The 20,406-nt window shown below is 37.6% G+C and overlaps 1 protein-coding gene across 1 annotated transcript; it reads left to right on the plus strand.

Annotated features, from left to right (window-relative positions):
* Positions 1–985: 985 nt before the first annotated feature.
* LOC145981518 (xyloside xylosyltransferase 1-like) lies at positions 986–19,474 on the plus strand. The gene is made up of 2 exons (XM_083114814.1): positions 986–1,819; positions 18,067–19,474. Exons 1-2 carry the CDS (start codon positions 1,370–1,372, stop codon positions 18,739–18,741), a joined length of 1,125 nt encoding a protein of 374 aa, XP_082970940.1. The 5' UTR covers positions 986–1,369; the 3' UTR covers positions 18,742–19,474.
* The last annotated feature ends 932 nt before the right edge of the window (positions 19,475–20,406 follow it).

The raw sequence follows: 20,406 nt of genomic DNA on the forward strand, positions 1-20,406 counted from the left end.
TAGGTGAAAATAGCACAAAAACGAGGTTGACCACTTGGTGAAAATAGTAACTGAAAATATGCTGCTTTCAATACAAAGTTGCATTTACCTCAAGTGATCCTTAACTATTATATGTACATAAAAAAACAACATTGAAATTAGTGCCCCCCTGAGCATACACTTAATTTTTATACGTTTTAAGTAGGTTAGAATCATTAGGTTTAATTATCTTATTATTTCCTCGCGTGTGTATAAGTATAAAAGTAAGAGAACCAAACCTGACCTACCTAATCTAATACGAGAAAACATAACATCGCAGATTAACTTATACACATAGAACTTGGGTCTTACAAAACGACGACACTGAACAGTTCATAATATTATTATCTTTAAACAACGAATGGTTTACAGTTATTTACAAAGTTCGTTTTCGATATTGAAAACAAGTCTGTGCTGATATACGAAATGAACGGAATTTGGTTGGCGATATTTCTTTTGAAAAATGTTGTGATTTTACGCACTGATTTCATACAGTGTATATGATAATTACGTTCACATTAACTACATTAGGTAAAACTTACCGTATCTCCAAAAACATATTCACAAGTATCAGACGACAGAAATTCAAAATTTACGGAAGCAGATCGACCGGATGAAACTACTTATCCAAATTAGAAATTACATATTGTGTAAATGAAAGAGTTGTAGAATACGTACATTGCTGGTACTATTTGTAAATATTACACGTATTCTACTCACATTCTCACAATAAAATTTAGTAGAAGAAACGGTTCGTGAATATGGACACGAATTTGACTTCAGCCGGTTCGCGAGGAACAGTAGAAACACAGAATACTAACTACGGTCAACCAATCTCCCATAAGACTGAAACAGCCCTGGTTGGTACTGTCACGGCTACCACAGATTACAAACTGCTACACTACACCTATTCATTTCTAGTCTGTGTAGCGTTCTACACAAAGAGGTTCTACAGTTGTCTGTGGAGGGAGATAGTCTAAAATGTTTGTCAGATCTCAAGAGATATTTACGTTTTCATTTTACAGAACTACTAAAATTATAATATTAATATAAGTTGAGTTCTGCAACTATTCTAAGTTTAACATATGGTAAAAATCGTATGACTATAGTTGACAATTTGGTATTCTTTGTATAGATTTTTCGCGATTGTGTTGAAAGGATGAATTGGCAACTTTGCTACCCTCCGGCGAAACAAACAAGACAATTCATCATTCCATCAAGTGCAAAGAGTTCTCTTTGATCAAGTGTTTGTGTTTGTAGGTACAGCGCAGCATCCTTGTTTTTGACTCTCGAATGAGATGTGTTGTTTTGAAGCTATGGTCTGAAATACTTGTTACCGAAGGGCATCTACATGCGTCTGTTTTATAAAATTGTGTTACATCTGTCTATTGTGACCTCGTTTCTGCTTTTGTTGTACGGTTTCAATCTTGAAGAAGGAAGTTATGTGGGGATCATTGAAAGTGGAACTGTTTTTAATGACAGTTCATCGGAAACAACGGAAACTGAAATATCTCAAGGACGTACCTCCATGACAACGGAAACAAGCTGTCTTCCCACTATGAATACTGAAACACCTGTTGTACAAAGTAATGAGACTGAAGAAGTTATTCATATCTGGTGTATTTTAACAAAAGTGCCAGGTAATAGTAATATGAAATTCAAATTCCAAACATTCTTCCAATCGTTGTTGGAACACGCATCAGCTGTTACTCAACTTCACATTATTACAGATGAAGACAGTGAAAGTACCGCTGCTGAAACCGTTAAGAATGCCCAGGATAAAAATGAGAAGAATATTACAGTAAGTAATTTGTAGTTAACATTTGCTTAGTTTATAATTTGTACCATGTTCAATTGTACATTTATATTTTGCTCTTGGAAAATTTTACTTGATGCATCTTACATTGACAGTTTTTGTATTATTTCGTGTCTTTTTATCTATTTTTACTAGAAAATCAAGCTTAAAATTTTGGTATGACTTAAGATGACCGGACCCCTCTCCGATTTTCTTCATATTTGACATACTTACTAATTAAGGCCTCCTAATCACGAATCTGAAGTTAAAATTTGTCGGAAACGTCTAGAAAGGCTCAAGTTCCTTTTGTTTTATTGCCATTTCATCATGCTACGAATGCAATTTTTACATGGTTTGATTTCGATATACGTCTGTTAACACACACTGCGGAATTTTAGCGATTACTTAAGGTTTTGTTCAACACATTTTCGTGGTTAGGTTAGGCAGGTTAGGTTTGGTTCCCTTAGCATTAAAATAAAGTCCCTAAATGGATTCTACTAAGGTTCCGATTTACTTCTACATTCATTCACACGCTTCTATGATATTTACTGTCGCTTGTCGACAGAGAATATCTTGTCCATGGGAAGTGCGTAAGGTAATTTTTAAGTTGTTTTTTTCAACATAAATAACTTATTTTTTTGGTACTATTATAGTATAAGGGAAACACCTATAAATCATATATTTGGAACTTTTTTACATTGCTAACGTACTAGTCTGCATTGCGGAACATTTCCTAAGGTGAAATAATGAATTGCTAACAAAAATAATGTCTATTTCTTACATTAACGAGTACTTACTGTTGTTCCTTATTTCCCACCAACCATCCACGGGTAGCCCCCAAAACCATAGATGTTAGCCCAAAAATTCACGATCCATCACGGGGATGAGGTATGCCCAAGACTACTAGAAGGAAAGGCTGGGGTCAGACACGCCTCTTTTCGCGACTGCTGCGGGTGTGACGTCATGGGCGGACAAAACCCAGCTGAGTCTTTACCCCATACGGAAAGAAACGTGGAAAGGCTGATCTGTTTTGTTCTTTTCGCTCCATTTTTCTTGTATTTCTCGATTGTTGGGTTCAGGGTGCGAAATCCTGGAGGGGACGAGGGGGATTTCCGCCCACCAACAATCTTGGCCACAAAAAAAAAAAAAAAACACCAAAAATTTCCCGGGGGAAAGAGTTTTGTTATAACAATGAAAAGATAAGCAATTACTTTAAATTTCAAATATACTTTACTAAGAATAATATTGAAAACACACACAAATTAGTGTAGTTGTGAGTGTTGAATGCTTTCTGTCTCAAGATATCATTAACAAATCTACATCAATATGTATGAAAGTAACAAATTAATTTCTAATTAATAATCACAATAATTATTTTAATTGAGTAATTTATTTTTACTTTTAATAACATTACAAATATGCACATCGTATAATTCACACATATGTTTGTGGGGAGGGGGGTTGTAGGTTACGAACTTTCTCCCCCTCACCAGTTTTCAATGATTTCGCACCCTGGTGGCTTGTGAGGTGTTGCAGTTCACAATGCCTTCAGTGAGGTGTTGCGACGTGTCGTGATCTCCGATGAAAAAAATAAAAACAGCGGGCGACAATATATAACTGAACACATCGCATCTAACGAGACTTGTTAGTGGATTGCAATACCAGTAGTCTCATTACACAACATCAGGCTACCATACACTTCAAAATACACAACTTGCTATTTATATACGAGTGATGCTTAAATGACAACGTAGTTCAACTTCCGTCCTCCATTGTTCTATTATTTATTCAGTCAAATTTTCATCACAATCCCCCCCCCCCCCCCCCCAAAGTTAAGTGGACTCAACCAGCTTTCACATACCCGCCTGTAGGCACCCCTGTTCGACATTCCACTGATTATATATACGTATAAGTATATAAAGTGACCCTCGACTTTCTTCAGTTCTATGTCTCAAGTTTTCGTTCAGTGAAAAGTTTTTTAAAGTGTGTGTTACATAATACACACGGAACTTCCTCACATTCCTCCCTGTGTAGTTCAAAGATTCATAAGACTCAGAATTGTAATCTGAATAAGGAAATTTAATTAAGAAATAAATACCAATAGTCGAAGCAAAGTTACCAAATTTGAAGAAGTTAAGTGAAAACAGCTCCTCTCTCACTCCTAAAAGAGAGCAATAGACGAGATTGTTTTCTTTTACATATTCAACTTATCCATAATTTTGGCTTTCTGCCTTTCTTTATTTAACAAAATTATTTTACGCATTCAACATATATATTTTTCTTTCTGCCCTAACAAAATGCATTACTAGGTGTCTTAACCGCAATTTTACATGAAACTAATGTTTCCCAGAGGAATGTGACGACTTATAAACTACCGATAAAATGTGTGCGTAAATGGCTGTGTAATCCAACTGTAAGGACATACATTATGTCGGATCCTAAGTAAGTCTGTGTATTCACTCCCAGTTAGCTTCTGGGCATAATTACGGTTCTTTTTTGTTCAAAATTACTGCTTTGATTCGGCTGCGAAACGGAGCGTAGAGCGATCTGTCCGCGCGTGACGTCACGCCTGACGTCAAGGACCACGTGATCAGGTATGGCCCCAGCCTTCTACTCTAGTAGTCTTGAGGTATGCCTACTAGGTTAGGTTCCATTAGCACTCCTTTCATTCAATTTAGCACATACGGACAACATCGACTTGTAGCAGCAGCAATATTGAGTATTGTGCTCTCATGCAGAAAGCATATGGCGGCAGCAGCAATAGCGCATCGGAAATAGATTTTCGTAGAAAACCACATGCATTCGCATTAAAATGGATCAAAACTACATTCCCGAACATCAACAACGCTACAGAAAATGATTTGCATAAGTACTTCCTCCTGTAAATTTGAAGAAATCCGTCTCCGGTATAGTAAAGTGTTACCGAGAATGCAAATGGCGGCAGCAGATTTTCGCAGAAAAATACATGTTTTCGCATTAAAATGGATCAAAACTAGATTTTCGAACTTCCACAACGCTACAGAAAATGATTTCCGTAAGTACTTTCTCCTGTAAATTTGAAGAAATCCATTTCCCTTATACTATAATGTTACCTTTTTTAGTCCAAACAGTGCTCATTACTTTAAGGAAGGTTCAAATTTTGTGTGACAATGATTTTCAAAATTCTACGATAGTTAGTCTTTGTGCTATGAGTAATCATAAAACTATCTGAACCGTTACCCCGGACCCCTCTCCGATTTTCTTCATATTTGGCATACTCACTAATTGAGGCCTCCTAATCACGAATCTGAAGTTAAAAGTTGTCGGATGATATGAACAAGTGACGTTCGGCATTCGTTGCGCTGTCTACAGCCTTGCCACACTGTTCCTTTGTTACTTGAACGAGGTAGACGAGCATGTGGAATGCAGACTTCGATTAGAGGTAAGTTTGACAACGGTGTTCTACAAAAATGGATTCTTGCGCAGTGAGGAACCTAGTGCTCCACAAACCATTCACGGATATCCCCACAAACCATTTCCGGTAAAGTTAGGTTAGGCAAACTTAGTTAAAATTTTGATCCTAAAACAATGCATACAGCTGTAAAGAAATCCACTTATATCGGCTTTTTTCCCTATTTCCACACGTGACCCCTGCATTTTAGCAACAGATTCGTGATGAGAAGGCCAAATTTAGTTAGTATACCAAAAATTAACTAAATTGGAGACATTCTCTATATTCTTCATGCGTTCCAATGTTTCAAAAACCTGTTGATATGTAGGGGTAGGTGGGGTAAATGTAGATGCTTTTTGCAGTTTCTCACTTTGAACCCGAATAACTTTTCAACCGAAAAAGTTTTTAAACTCTAGTCTTCATAGGTTCAACAATGTATTTAGAAATGACCGTGCAAGTCGTCGTGGTGGAGGAGTGATGATCTGCGTTAATGTTAAATGGAATTGTAAAATACGAAGAGACCTAATCAAGGACTGTGAAATTATTTGGATAGAACTCAATTTTCAAAAAAACAAAAAAACTTCTAATTGGATCGTTTTATCGCCCACATAAGAACTCTCCTATTTCCATCCTCGAAGCCTGCAGGGATTCGGTATTAGCAGCAATGACAAGTGGTGATATTATGTTATTTGGTGATTTCAACCTGTCCATCAATTGGGAAAGCCCAAATACGGGAACTATAAACTGCCAAAATGATCAGTGGTTTATTGATACGTTCATTCACGGAATAGGGTTAAACCAGTTCAACTTGCATAAAACACGTGGTGACAGCAACCTTGACTATGTACTGGCAACCCTGCCTAATATGCAGGTAACTACAGGAAAAAATCTTCTAACCTCCGACCATGACTCACTCGACGTCACAATGCACCTGCCTACCACGAAGAAAGACAAGGAATCCGTCAAGCAGAACCAACCCCCCCACCACCTATGGCGAAAAGCTCCATGGAATGCCATCCAACGGGCGCTCAATGTCTACCCTTGGTTTTTGTTGATGGAAGAGGAAGTGAACGAAGCCGTTGAGAACTTTGTCGAAATTCTGCATGCCACGATAAAGGACTTCGTGCCCACTGCGAGACCGAGATCTACCAAATACCCCGTCTGGTTCGACAGAGAAGTTCTCTTTGTGTTAAAAAATAAAAAACAGGCTTGGTACCTATGGAAGCAGCACCCTAATGTACACACTCACGGTACCTATTGTGACATCAGACGTCATTCAAAATACCTACTCAGGAAAAAATATAGTGAACATATAAATAACATAACAACCGAATGTACTACAAACCCTAAGAGATTCTTCACTTTACTAAATTCAAGAAAACAAAGCCCACGTATACCTAAAGAAATTGTTCATAATACTGATATTGCTAGTGGAGAAGAAAGAGCCGAACTTTTCAATGTTTTTTTTCATCAGAACTTCTCACCTCCCTCAGTTTCCGATCCTCTCCCCCACTTAAATGCTGTCTGTCCTCACACACTATCTTCAATCAAAACATCCCCCGAGGAAGTAAAATACCTTCTCGCTTCATTGCCCCTCCACCGGTCCCTAGGTCCAGATGAAATCCCCACAATATTCCTACGTAAAACTGCCGACTCCTTGGCTCTTTCTCTGTCTGCCTTACTCAACAAATGTTTCTCTAAGGGTGTGTTTCCTAAAAACTTCAAACGGGCCAACATTGTGCCCATTCACAAAACTGGAGATAAAAAATGTGTAAAATCCTATAGACCAATCTCACTTCTCTCGCCACTATCAATTATTTGTGAAAAAATCATCAAAAACAGGTTACTTCAGTTTATGTCACCATATATCAACACAGCACAACATGGTTTTCTTCCAGGCAGCTCTTGCCTAACAAATCTTTCCGTCTTACTTTCGCATGCTGCCAGAGCTATTGATAATAACTCCCAACTTGACACTATATATTTGGACATTTCGAAAGCCTTTGACAAAATTAATCATAAATTTCTCCTTCATAAATTATCATCCAGATTTAACATCCATGGCAAATTTCTCTCTTTACTCCAGGACTACCTCCATGAGCGTGAACAACGTGTTGTTCTTTCAGGTACCTCTTCTAACTTTCTTCCCGTTTTGTCTGGAGTTCCCCAGGGGAGTGTCTTAGGGCCGCTCCTATTCCTTCTGTACATGGATGACCTCCCTGAAAAACTGTCCTCCCTCCCTATCAATATACTTTTGTTTGCGGATGATTGTAAACTCTTTAAGGAGATCTCATCGATTCATGACATGATGATTCTTCAAAATGCTCTCACAGAACTTGTTAAGTGGTGTCGTCAGTGGAATTTAGAACTAAACCCTCAGAAATGCTCTTTCCTTACTTATTCCATAAAAAAGACCAAAGTAGTGTCTACTTATTCTATTGAAAACAATCCAATCCAAAACGTTTCCACCCAAAAGGACCTAGGTATTATCATGGATGAAAAACTCACTTTTAATTATCATATTATTGCTACCACTAAAAAAGCCATGCGCCTTCTCGGTCTTCTATACAGATTTAGCGAAATTCAAAACCCATCATCTCTTGCTTTATTCTTTAAATCTTTCATTTCGCCCATCCTCGAATACTGTTCCCCAATTTGGGCAATGGCCTCAAAAACTAATCTCACCAGAATAGATTCTGTTCTCAGTTTCTTTCTTGCAATTGTTCGCCATAGAATACCTTCCTTTCGACATGTATCCAAATCAGACACCATGGCTGCTCTGAATATTCACACTCCATCCTTTCGTCGTGATCTAGCCGACATGAAATTTTTATACAAAATAATAAATGGCAAAATCAGAACAGATCTCCTAATCAGTGAATTCTCACTTAGGGTACCCCAAAAGCTAACGCGCAACCTGCAACTCTTCCACAACCCAACCACTAGGCTATCCCTTCTACAACGCTCCTTGTTTTACAGGCTCCCAGAAATCTACAACAAACTTCCCCTGAATGTAGATATATTTCTTCCTGAACGTAATTTTTGTATATTACTGACGAAGAACATGTAAATCTATCCCATCTTGTTATTGTTTTTATCTTTTGTTATTTTTTGTTTCTACTTTATGTTGTTTCAGTGTAAAATGGCCAAATAAGACTGTATCTGAAACTCTGAGTAAATAAATAAATAAATAAAAAATAAACTGTTTTCTAACAAATCCATGTGGTTTCATATGTACATCTTTCCACAACTTTTGGGTAAGGGTTCTGATTGTTTTATGATTTATTTAAAATTCTCCTATCAGGGACTAACTATCGTAGAATTTTGGAAATCATTGTCACACAAAATTTGATCCTTCTTTAAAGTAATGTGCACTGTTTGGATTCCAAAAAAAGTTATGTTAAAAGAAAAACATCTTAAAAATTACCTTATGCAAGCATGCACACTTGCCATGGGCAATGTTTTTGCCATTGACAATCGACTGTAAGTATCATAGACTAGTTGGAATGAATGTAGAAGTAAATGGGAACCTTAGTAGAATGCATTTAGGGACTTTATTTTAATGCTAAGGGAACCAAACCTAACCTGCCTAACCTGCCTAACCCAACCACGAAAGCATATATTGAACAAAATATTAAGTGATCGCTAAAATTCTGCAGTATGTGTTAACAGACATAAATCGAAATCAAACCATGTATAAATTGTATTCGTAGCATGATGAAATCGCAATAAAACAAAAGGAACTTGTGCCCAGGTGTTCTCCATACTACCCCTCTGCATGATGTTGCTTTTGGGGTAAAATCAGACAAAGATAATATTCATGTGAATCTTTTTATCCAAGTTTTATTTTTCTATCACAAATAATTCAAAAGTTACAGAACATATCGTAACAGTTTTTTGGTTTGTATGAAATGCAACAATATGAAATATAAGAAAGTATGCCAAAAACACATAAATACTATTTGTTGATGTAAAGCAAACATTTTTGTTAGACATATGACCTTACTTTTTACGACATATGCTCTGACTAATGACAAATATGTTTAATTACATTGAAAAGCATGAACAATTAACTGTTAGGAGTAGACAAAACACAAACTTTTTAACACATGTTAGACTACTTTGTTGTTAATCACAACAGCTCACAGGAACATAAAACATATGACTAGGTCTACTTTAAAAACTTATGTGAACATAGTAAATCAAAAACAAATTATATAACCACTTGTAATAATAATAATAATAATTTTATTGTAGAAACATATGAGGACATCACATGTATTACGATCGTCAGAAATATAACCTAGCCTTATACTAATAAAGTATACACAAATCTTACAAACAAACATCCCAACAACATCTTAAAAATGTAACACAACTTACATAAATTTAATAGTTAACAATATTATCTTACAAGCATAACTATTTTACCTAACAAAATTAATTTCAAAGAATTCTTAACTGTCTTATTCTGGGTGGCCCATAAGTAGTAGACCACACTTTGAATCGCCATAACTTCTAGCGGAAGTGCATTTTCTGACAGGTTGAACTTGTAACATGTAGCTGAAGTGTCATATTGCAATGTTCTAAAGATGATCCTAATCGCCACCTACAGTTTGCTGAAGAGTGGCTCTCCAAGTTGGAAGAGGACCCACAGTTGGAACAGAGTGTGGTGTGGACTGATGAAGCCAAATTTCGCCTGTCCGGTAGTGTAAACACACATAATTGTGTTTACTGGCGGGATTCGAATCCAGATGTGCTAGTCGAGTACAATGATTAAAGACCCGGCGTCATGGTCAGGGGAGGTGTTAAGTACCAAGGTGTCATTGGCCCTTTCTTCTTTGAAGATGGTGTCAATGGTGAAAATTACCTGAAGCTCATTAGGGACACTGTTTACCCTTTACTCCAACAGAGACACAACTTTGATCAGTTGTGGCGGCAGCAAGATGGAGCTCCCCTTCATTATGCCACAATTGTACGGAATTGGTTGGACCAGGCATTCCCCGGACATTGGATCGGATGTCGCGGGTCAATTGAATGCGCGCTTTCCTGGCCTCACACCACCAGACTTTTTCCTGTGGGGCTATTTAAAGGATAAAATTTATTCCCGCAACATCAACACCCTACAGGACCTGAAGGATGTGATTACTGAGGAATTTACTGCTGTTCCTCATGAACTGGGTGCAAAAGCATGTGGAAATGTGCCTTTGCGATACAGGCCTGTATTGATGCTGATGGCATGCAAGTTGATCACACAATGGAAAACCGATATTAAAGAGTGTTTGTGTTACAAAATAAGCCATCTGTTTTCTTTTCATACAGACTCTGCTAGAAGTTACGGCGCTTCAAAGTATGGTCTATTTCTTATGGGCCACCCTGTATATACAATTATCAGTCAATACTTTTTGCAGTTCTCTTTTGAATTTTAGAAAGGGCAGTTGCCTTAAAGACAAAGTGAGGGCATTGTGAAACTTAACCGATGTAGTAAAATGTTTTTTGTGTCTTGTTGTAATTACATCTGAAAAATCCCTATTTCCGGTTTGATAGGTATGTGAACACCCTAACTCCTTATACATGTGAATGTTTTCTTTTATATAAAGCAGGCATTGGAATACAAAGATAGCAGGAGTTGTCATAATACCTAGTCTAACAAAACTTAACTTACAGTGGCCACAGCTTGGAAGACCACACATTAATCTTACACATATCTTTTGCAATTTTAATAACCTTTTTATTGAAGGCTAATGAGCCCAAAGTAAGGTACCATAGCTTAAGTGACTGTGTATCTGTGCATAATAAACAGTTTTTAGAACATCCAAGCTTACACACAATCTTAACCTACACATTAAATAAACCGGTAAATTTTCTATATCCGGAAAACGGATTTCTTGAAATTTACAGGAGAAATTACTTACCAAATGCAGTTTCTTTAGACTTGTGGAAGTTCGGGAAAGTGTTTTCTCACAATGTTCATTGAATGTTGCCGGTAAATCATGTATTTTTCGATATAAATGTGTGACCGATGCACGAAAGCTGTTGGATCCATTTCCTTCCAGCCGGATGTTGCCTGTGTGTGATGACATAATCCCAGTCAGTGTTTCCAAACATGTGTTTTTGTAACTGAAGAAGGTTCATTTTCGCAAATGGTTTGTGGGGCTATCTGTCAATGGTTCGTGGGGCTATGTGTCAATGGTTTGTGGGGCTATGCGAAAATGGTGTGTGGGTCTACGCATTTTTTTCTAAACCAATTTTTAACTATTCTAACCTAAACGTGACCCAACCTAACCTAACCTTACCGGAAATGGTTCATGGGGCTATGTATGAATGGTTCGTGAGGCTATGCGTCAATGGTTTGTGGGGCTATGTAAGTATTTTTGGGTGTAGTGGGATGGAAACACGGCATGCTGCCTACGGTAATGAAACTGTGACCGCCATTTAGCGTGTTACCCAAGGGGAAAAGAAACGAACAAAACTTACTTCATACGTCGAAAATATAGATTATTTCCGTTAAAAAAGCTAAATGTCATCTTCTCAATGCAGGATACCTAAGTAGAAATATGGAAAGTGACATAAATAGTGAGTTTCAGCAATTTTCTGGATACGGAAAGTTTACCAATAGGCTCATGCTAACTCTGGATTCAACATAGATTAAATATATCTAGTACGATAATATTCATAGGGTCTGCACCCTACTTAGCCCACTGAGCAATGCAAAGTTTTGTTATATAGACTTATTAAGCTAAGATTTTACAGATTTTGCAATGTTATAAACAAAAGAAAATCCCAGACTTAGGCTACTAGACCTATTAAATGTAACTGAAAATATAGCCTAGCAATATAAGATACCAAATGTGACAAATACTTAACCCCAACAGCTAAATAGCCTAAAAACAAAACATTTAGCAAAACACTTTTCTTGAAATTAGAATACAGTTTCTCTATTTCAGCAGGATCAGGTTCCTCTGAAAATGTAATAGTGCCAGTGACTTTTACTGTACCAAGAAATAAAGCACTCGTATGAATTGTATCATGGTCTACTCTATTAGGTCATCGAAAGTTATATTCTGGCATTCGCTCGAGAAATTTCATTGTAACTATGACAGATCATAAGTTCTCAAATCAAAAATGTTGTATATAAAGAAAATAATCACGCTGTACAAATTACAACTTTGCCAGCAATGTGTAAAAAGCTACAATGGCCATCACGCTGTATGAATTATAACTTTGACAGCAATGTAAAGAAAAGCCATATTGGCAATTGCATTGTATAAAATAGAGGAACAGGAGTGTGGAGATATTCTGTGGCTTAGCTGAATGGAAGCCGTGGATGTAAGTTTTTGCGATGCATGCCAATCAGATTGTTTTCTAATAAATTTATACATTTCAAGCATGTTTGCATGTGAAAATTAATAAAAGCCTGAAAATTACTAATCCCAGACTTGTTTTTCACATTTTGCATGAGTAAGCGTATGTGGTTTAAGCCTGAAAGGTAAAAATCCCAGTAAGGAGGTTGGTCCCCTGCGATTCTCCAGTTGCCAGAAGTGCTACGAGAATAGGTAGGCGGTCACATAACCATGTCCTCGTTGACCACCTCAATCTTGCACTTTCGAATGAAATCCGCTACAAAGTAATTTCCTGGAATTATGTCTGTCAGAACACAGTCAGTCAATCCTTCATCCACGGTTTCTTCCTTATCAGTCCCTTCATTGCCAGTTTCTTCTTTATCACTATATTCATACTTTCATCACTACTTTCTTCTAATTCTTTCCAAACTTCTTCATTGTCAGTTTCAGAGCTTGAAGTATCATCATCCACATCCTGTCTTTTGGCCTTTTTCTTAGGTTTTGGGACTGGTTTCTTGGTATGCTTCACCTTGGGACTGGTTTCTTGGTATGCTTCACCTCTTTTGATTTAGGCTTACTCTTTCGATTCATCTCCTCTTCTGTTAAACGCTGCAATACTTCATCACTACCGTAGGACTGTTATTTAACTCTGATTTGTCTCACAGTAGGCTTCTGTTGAGGTGGGGTCAATTCCCTTCTCATTTTGTCGAGAAAAATGTCCATAACTGATCTTGATTCTTCAGAAGTTGAAGCAGAAGTGTAAGGAATTTCATCTGTTGTTGCTGAAATTTGTGAATGTACTGCTGAGGCACTATTTCGCTGTTTTCTTCTGTAGATTTATCAGGAGGATCATGCACCATTGATTCAGGGTAATCGGACAATTCAGTGTGAGAATCAGGTGAACTATGCGTAACTTCTGGAGGATCATCAGGGTTATTGTTGTCATTCTGATCATCAGGGCTATTATTGTCAATCTGTTCTGTAGCCGGTTTTTCTCGGAAGCGTTTCAACTTAACTTGGTCATATTATTTATTTGGGGATTTGTTCACGTTAACTGGGAAGCAACCAGTTTCATGAAATCCAGAAATGGCATTTTCTTTCTGGTTTTTCTCCCACACTTCTGCTACAAGTGTCTTTTTTATCGATGTTATTTCGGGATGTTAGTATGTTCTTACGCCTATGCGACAATACATTTTTTTCCCATGATGATAATATAGCTTTATCCAATGCTTGCATAGTGTGAATCAGGTGACTGGGCAGTTTTAGAAGAATTACACTAGCATTTATGGCTGCTCTTACAACTCACACACTTATGTAGCTTTATGCCCATCCATAATAAGAACAGCTTTCTTGTCAGTGTTTGTTTCAGTACGAATTCTTTCAACAAATGGAATGAATGATGTAACCAACCAAGAATAAAATACTGGTTCCTCCAGGTAACTCTTATATGTAGTTGCATACATTGTCCCAGGATACTCCTCTGGATTTGTCCATCGTACTTGTACAGCTCCATTGGCACGGAAGATGATATGTGGGGGTAACATTGCCCCAGCAGCCGATGACTGAAATATTTTCTCGTCCAGTACCCAGAAATTTGCTACCTTTTAAGCCAATTGCCCTCACTTTACTTGGGTCAGTTGCAAAACCTGTTTCATCGCAATTAAACACTAGATCTGGTCCGTCTTCAAGGCCTTCTTGTTTAATCACTTCATCCAGTTTCCGATAAAAGTCATGAACTACAAAGGGATCAGCTGCACAGCACGTTTCTGTTGAAGCTGCTCAGGGCTTTTTAACCACTTGCCTTACTAACCCGAATTATCTCGGATGTGGTACTCTTCCGGCAAAATATTATCCCGAGTTATCTCGGAAACCTGAGGAGTTTGAATGTAATTTTGTTACCGGCCCGTACTAAGTCGGGCGGAACTTTCATGATGAATTGGGTAGGTGGAGTTAGTTGCAAGTCCGGCCAACAGATGTCTCGAGCGTGCACTAATTTTTGTGCCTGCCTTGAGGCACCAAGAAGTGAAGAAAGACAACAGCTTTTCTGCATTGCGTGACATTCGGTTGCTTGCAAGAATGCATTGTTCGGAAGCGTTGATTCGGTTGGAACTTTCTCGTCCTTTTGGCAGCAAAATGAGTGATATAAGCACAGACATAAGTGCATCAGAGTGTAGTGTAAGTGCTAGTGGCAGTGAAACAACGCTAACTGACTGTGATGATATTTCAGTCAAAAGTTCGCATTCTGATGTTAGTTTGACGTCTGTACGAGTGTGGCAAGAACTTGATCCTGAATAATTACTTCTTTTGTCTTTTGAAATCAATATTATATCATTTATAACATAAACAACATACCATTTTGTTCGTTGCATTAATGTTAGTAAATATCACAATTTATATCACATTTAACAGCTCCGAGTATACTCGGGTTAATAAAGGAATGCCTATTTGGAGTAGAATATTTTGATTATTTTTGATTGTTGTACCAAAAATCATTGTTAATGTAATTTTGCATGTAAAGTAGTAGTAAAATATAAAATTAAAAAAAGTGTAAAATTTTGACATCAATTTGGAAAAAAAGTCGTAAGGCAAGTGGTTAAGCTAAGTTGTGGGTGGCGCTTCATAAATCCTAAATACCAATCTTCTCCGGGTTTTACTACTTTAATTGGTGTTGGAATCTTATTTTTCAGGACATAATCTTGTACAAGACTAAGTAGTTCTTCGCGATCAACCGTGTAATCCCACTCCGCTCGAGCTAAAATGCAAGATGCTAGTTCCTCTTCTGCTTTAGGAGAAAGAGCTGTTTTTCTCCCCTGACTAACAGTCTCAAAACTTGTTTTTCTGTCATTTATACGCTGGGATAAAACTGAGCGATTGATCTTGTATTCAAGTTCTGCATGACGATAACTCAGTCTATTAGATTTTATTGCCTCACATCCTTCTTTCACCTTTTCTGCTGTGTAATTCTTTTTTGTTTAGTTTTCCTTGTGTAAGGGCGAGGCATGGTTCACTGTTCTGAGTTCACTAAACGTGATTAACTCTGGTTGAGGAACAAACCTGGAACAGAAATAAAGTAGCTATGTTGTATGAACTTGCTATAGATCGACCACAAGGAAAAAAACCTTGGGACGAGATGTCCCCATGCAGCTTTCCCTTCTTCCCTCCACCTCGAGCCATAAGGAAGCATTGTCCACTCTCCCCCTCCGCTACTCGCGGGGGTACGGTGCACAGGAGCCTCGGGTCTGCGCAAGTTGTTTTGCTCGTGGTTCCACTATAATGCTATCCTATGATTTTCATGCATATAACATAAATGTCTACATTTACCCCAAATCGAATGAGGTACAGGGGAAATGTAGACACTTAAATTTTGTAGGGAAGCCATCACACTTTCAAAATTAAAAAATAATACAGGTTATAAAGCAAGCAAACATCAACAAACTCAGGCAGAAGAAGACAGAAATTCTTTACAAAAAAAAATAAATCAGTAAAATATGATAGAGAAAGCGTTTCCACTTTTTTTCATATACCTTAGATAACATTGTGGCACTTCCTACCTCCTGAACCAAATCTGCTATAACTTAAATACCTACAAACACATTAAGGATACTTCATTTCTTGCCATGTGCAACTTCTCTACCATTTGCCAAAAAAAAAGTTATTTACACTGTCTACATCTACCCCTAACACCTCTTTGTTTGACAGTTTACTGCGAAGCAGGTTAAAACCATTCTTCATTGTTGATTTCTCACTAATTTCATCAATTGTGTACTAGTACTCAAGTTTTGATTAGTAAAATGGAATTCTAAGAAAATTATCCGTTATTAAATAGCACATGCCCCTGCATTAAAAATATTCCATATAGCATGTACATTTTTCATTATGTTTATAAAAAAAGTAAAAAAAAAAAAGTAAAGTGTTCCCCTGTGCATAGCACCACGCCATGAAGGCGTATAGGGGGTGTGGGGGTAACGCCCCACACTTTCTTGATCCGGTCGTGAGTGGGGGTGATGTGATCAGCATCACGCCCCTGACCGCCTTTACAGGGTTTCCCCCAGGTACCCATGTTATTCGACGCTGGGTGGGCGCCGGGGCCGCTTCCACCGTTAGAAAAGTTCCCGGATTTGAACCGGCCGGGGATCGAACCCGGGACCTTGAGCATGGTAGTCAGACGCATAATAGACATTTCACGTGTGGAAAAGCATGTACTTATCAACAATAAAATTGGGGTACATACCTTCTGTTAAGTGTCATTTTTGGATACACTACTGGAAGTACACTGACTAACTATACTGGCATTGTTCACAAAACAATAAAAATAAATTACATGAATGCTCTGTTAGAAAATTATTAGCTTGGTGCCTAACTGAAGCTATCAGGTCATATATAAACATAATAGAGAAAATAATTGCACGTTCAGAAAAAAAAAAATATGACCTGATAGCTTCAGTTAGGCACCAAGCTAATAATTTTCTAACAGAGCATTCATGTAATTTATTTTTATTGTTTTGTGAACAATGCCAGTATAGTTAGTCAGTGTACTTCCAGTAGTGTATCCAAAAATGACACTTAACAGAAGGTATGTACCCCAATTTTATTGTTGATAAGTACATGCTTTTCCACACGTGAAATGTCTATTATTTTTTTTTACGCATCTCTGAGCAAACAAGAGGGGCATGTCATTCACTATTACCTAATTCCAAACTATGTTACTATGTTATTTTTTACTACATGTTTATAAACATGTTAATTATAACTATGGTTACCAGACGTCCTCTTTTATTTGTAAATAATTGTTAATATTGTTTTGTGTTCAATTTCAAAGTAAGGAGATACAACACACTCAGTTGCAACTGCAATGACAAGAAACTTTTCTTCCAACACAGAAAAATTGTTGGAAGTTTGCGTCTGTTCTGTTGTCGCCGCCGAGCCGTGTGAGGTTTTGATTTCAAAGCATTTGGGGCATAAGTTTCTAACAATGCCGCAGCTTGATTTGATTTGAGTTTCATGATATCAGAATTCAGAAATACATTTCTGTAACGTCTTTTGTGAAATCTAAAAAATGTCCTCTTTTTTTTTTTTTTTAAGTTTATCATGTGGTAACCCAAATTATAACAGATAATCAGGGGCCTCCCCCATGGCGCAGTGGTAGCGTCATTGCCTTGTAATCAAGGGGTCCCGGGTTCGATACCCGGTGGAGGCACAAGTGATTCGGATCCCACTTAAAACTGTAGGTCCAGTCCCAGTTAGCCTTACTGTGCATAAAGTGGACTTAAAATACCAAATCAAACCAAACCAAATCAAACAGATAATCAGTATGCTGTTTAGAAATAAAATAAATAATAATAATTTAGATTCCAGCACAAAACATAAGACAGTTTCTTGTATCAAGTATGTTACTGTATATTTGCCATTTTTAAAAATTAAACCACTGGAAATCCACTATATCAATCAACTTCCTAACAACTGCTTCTTTCTATTTTTAGGTCACATACTACAATGTCGACAGATTTGCCAGAAATCTGAAACCACTAGTATCTTTAATGCAGCATTACTTCAGTCCAAAGGCAGGTTCATATTACGGAGATCCACTATTCTCCTTGTCTGTTGGTTTGTATCGTGAAATTCCAGATTTGAAGAGAGTTATTATGGTTGACATTGATACGAAGTTCAAAGCAGATATAAAGGAACTGTACATGCAGTTCGACAATTTCAAAAATGAGTCTGTTGTAGGTATAGCACCGGAATTGTCTCCTGTTTACAGGCATGTTCTGTATCTGTATCGAAACAAGCATCCAAACACATCGTTCGGAGAGCCGTTAGGTAAAGGTTTTCCTGGTCTCAACAGTGGGGTTGTGCTTTTGAATCTCGAAAGAATGAGGCAGTCGGAAAAGTATCAAATGCTTTTGACTCGAGAGAAGATAGATATGTTGGTTAAAAAATACGAATTCAGGGGACACCTTGGAGACCAGGATTATTACACTTTACTTGCTATGGAATATCCTGAATTGGTATACGTCATTCCTTGTGGTTGGAATAGGCAGTTGTGTAAGTGGTGGAAAGATCATGGCTACCAGGATGTTTTTGATGAGTATTTCACTTGCAATGACACCGTGAAATTATATCATGGAAATTGTAATGCACCAATACCGGTGGATTAATCTGATCTGAATTTTTTATTACAAATTTAATAATATTTGGAGCTATAGGCACTTTATGCCTTCTCCCAATACCTCAATCTTGCCCGTGCCCAAAATTTACTTGATTTTACTTAAATTCTTCCTGCATATGTACATGTTGTTTGCAGTCTACAGAGTGTTGTCACATAATATTGACAACATTGGGTGCGAGATTTTGTTTGCCTGCTTTGTGCACAGATTTGTGGATGTGGACTTAACCTACAGTTTATAGTGTCATCCAAACCACTATGTGCCTCCTCAGGGTATCTAATTTGTGATCCCTTCATTACAAGGTGATGACATTACCACTGCGTCTTTGGGAAGCCGCAGACAACTTTCACAGTACTTAGTAGACACTGAGGAAGCAGATTTTCCATGTTAAGGTCTCATGTTGATGTTACAAACCCTGGAAAAGTGTCATTTTTATCATGTATGCATCCAACCACATGGCACATGTTCTTTGTTACCTATGACTTAGTTTTTCTGTTGGATAACATACTGAACTTAATTGTACGCTGTGGAAACAAATACTAGCCTGACATGGTAAAGTTGCAGAGTTTAACCCTGTAAGCCATGCATGCATCACCATTCATATATAAGTTGCCAGATCTATTAGATATTTTTCTTTGATACTTTTGCACTAAAGAAAGGCTTCATAGGTAACAGTTAATGATTATAACAAGTTTTATAGTTTGATTTTGAGTTCTTGTTTTAAGTCCACTTTTGTGCACATGGGGAATGGACCTACAGTTTAAAGTGGGATCTGAACCTGTGCGCCTCCGCTGGATATTGAATCCACGGTGCCTTGATTACCAGGCAATATAAATGTTTTAGTTTTCATTTTTGAAGCCCACTTTATGCACAGAAAGGCGAATCAGGACTGGACCTACAGTTTAAAGTGGGATCTGAATCACTCCATGCCTCCACCGGGTATCAAACTCAGAACTCCTTGATTACAAGGTGACAACGTTACCACTCTGCCATCAGGGAGGCAATAGCATTACCATTATGCCACCTGGGAAGCTTACAAGTTTTATACGATTATTAGGAAGGCATGTAATTTGGTGGATGTGGAAGTAAGTTTGAAGCTTTGAGATAGTGCAATTTAGAGTTTTGCAAACTATAATTTATTGGAGACAATATGATTAAGAAAATAGCTTGGCCAAGCATCCATACTTCCCCCTGAGCAGCCATTCTTCTTTTATTGTCTTCGAAGTCGACAACGGCCAGAGGTGAACATGTGACTCAAAGGGGTTTTGTGTTTGACACTAGATACCACATGATTAGTTGTTCAAAGCATGTAGAGGTCTTTTGTAATGCAATATAGCAGTGGTTCTCAAACTGTGGTACACGTACCCTCAGGGGTACGTGATCAGTTCGGAAGAGAAATGTCGAGAATACCCACATGACAACATATGTGTAGAGCTGACTTCATAGCTTTTAACGCTCAACAGTTAAATAATGTTGGTTTTGTTACTAACATCCATCATTTCATATGTTTTGAAATAAATACTCGTTCGAAATTTCTACCCATTTCATTCTTGAACTCAAAAACCCACAAAGATTTGTTAAAGTGTAAAGACGTCCCGAGTACAACTGGGAACAGTCCCGAAATAGATTAAATTTAGAGACGAATCTCCGCTTGAA

Source organism: Lepisma saccharinum, chromosome 29 (genome assembly GCF_977018435.1).
Source record: "Lepisma saccharinum chromosome 29, izLepSacc3.1, whole genome shotgun sequence".
NCBI lineage: Eukaryota > Metazoa > Arthropoda > Insecta > Zygentoma > Lepismatidae > Lepisma > Lepisma saccharinum.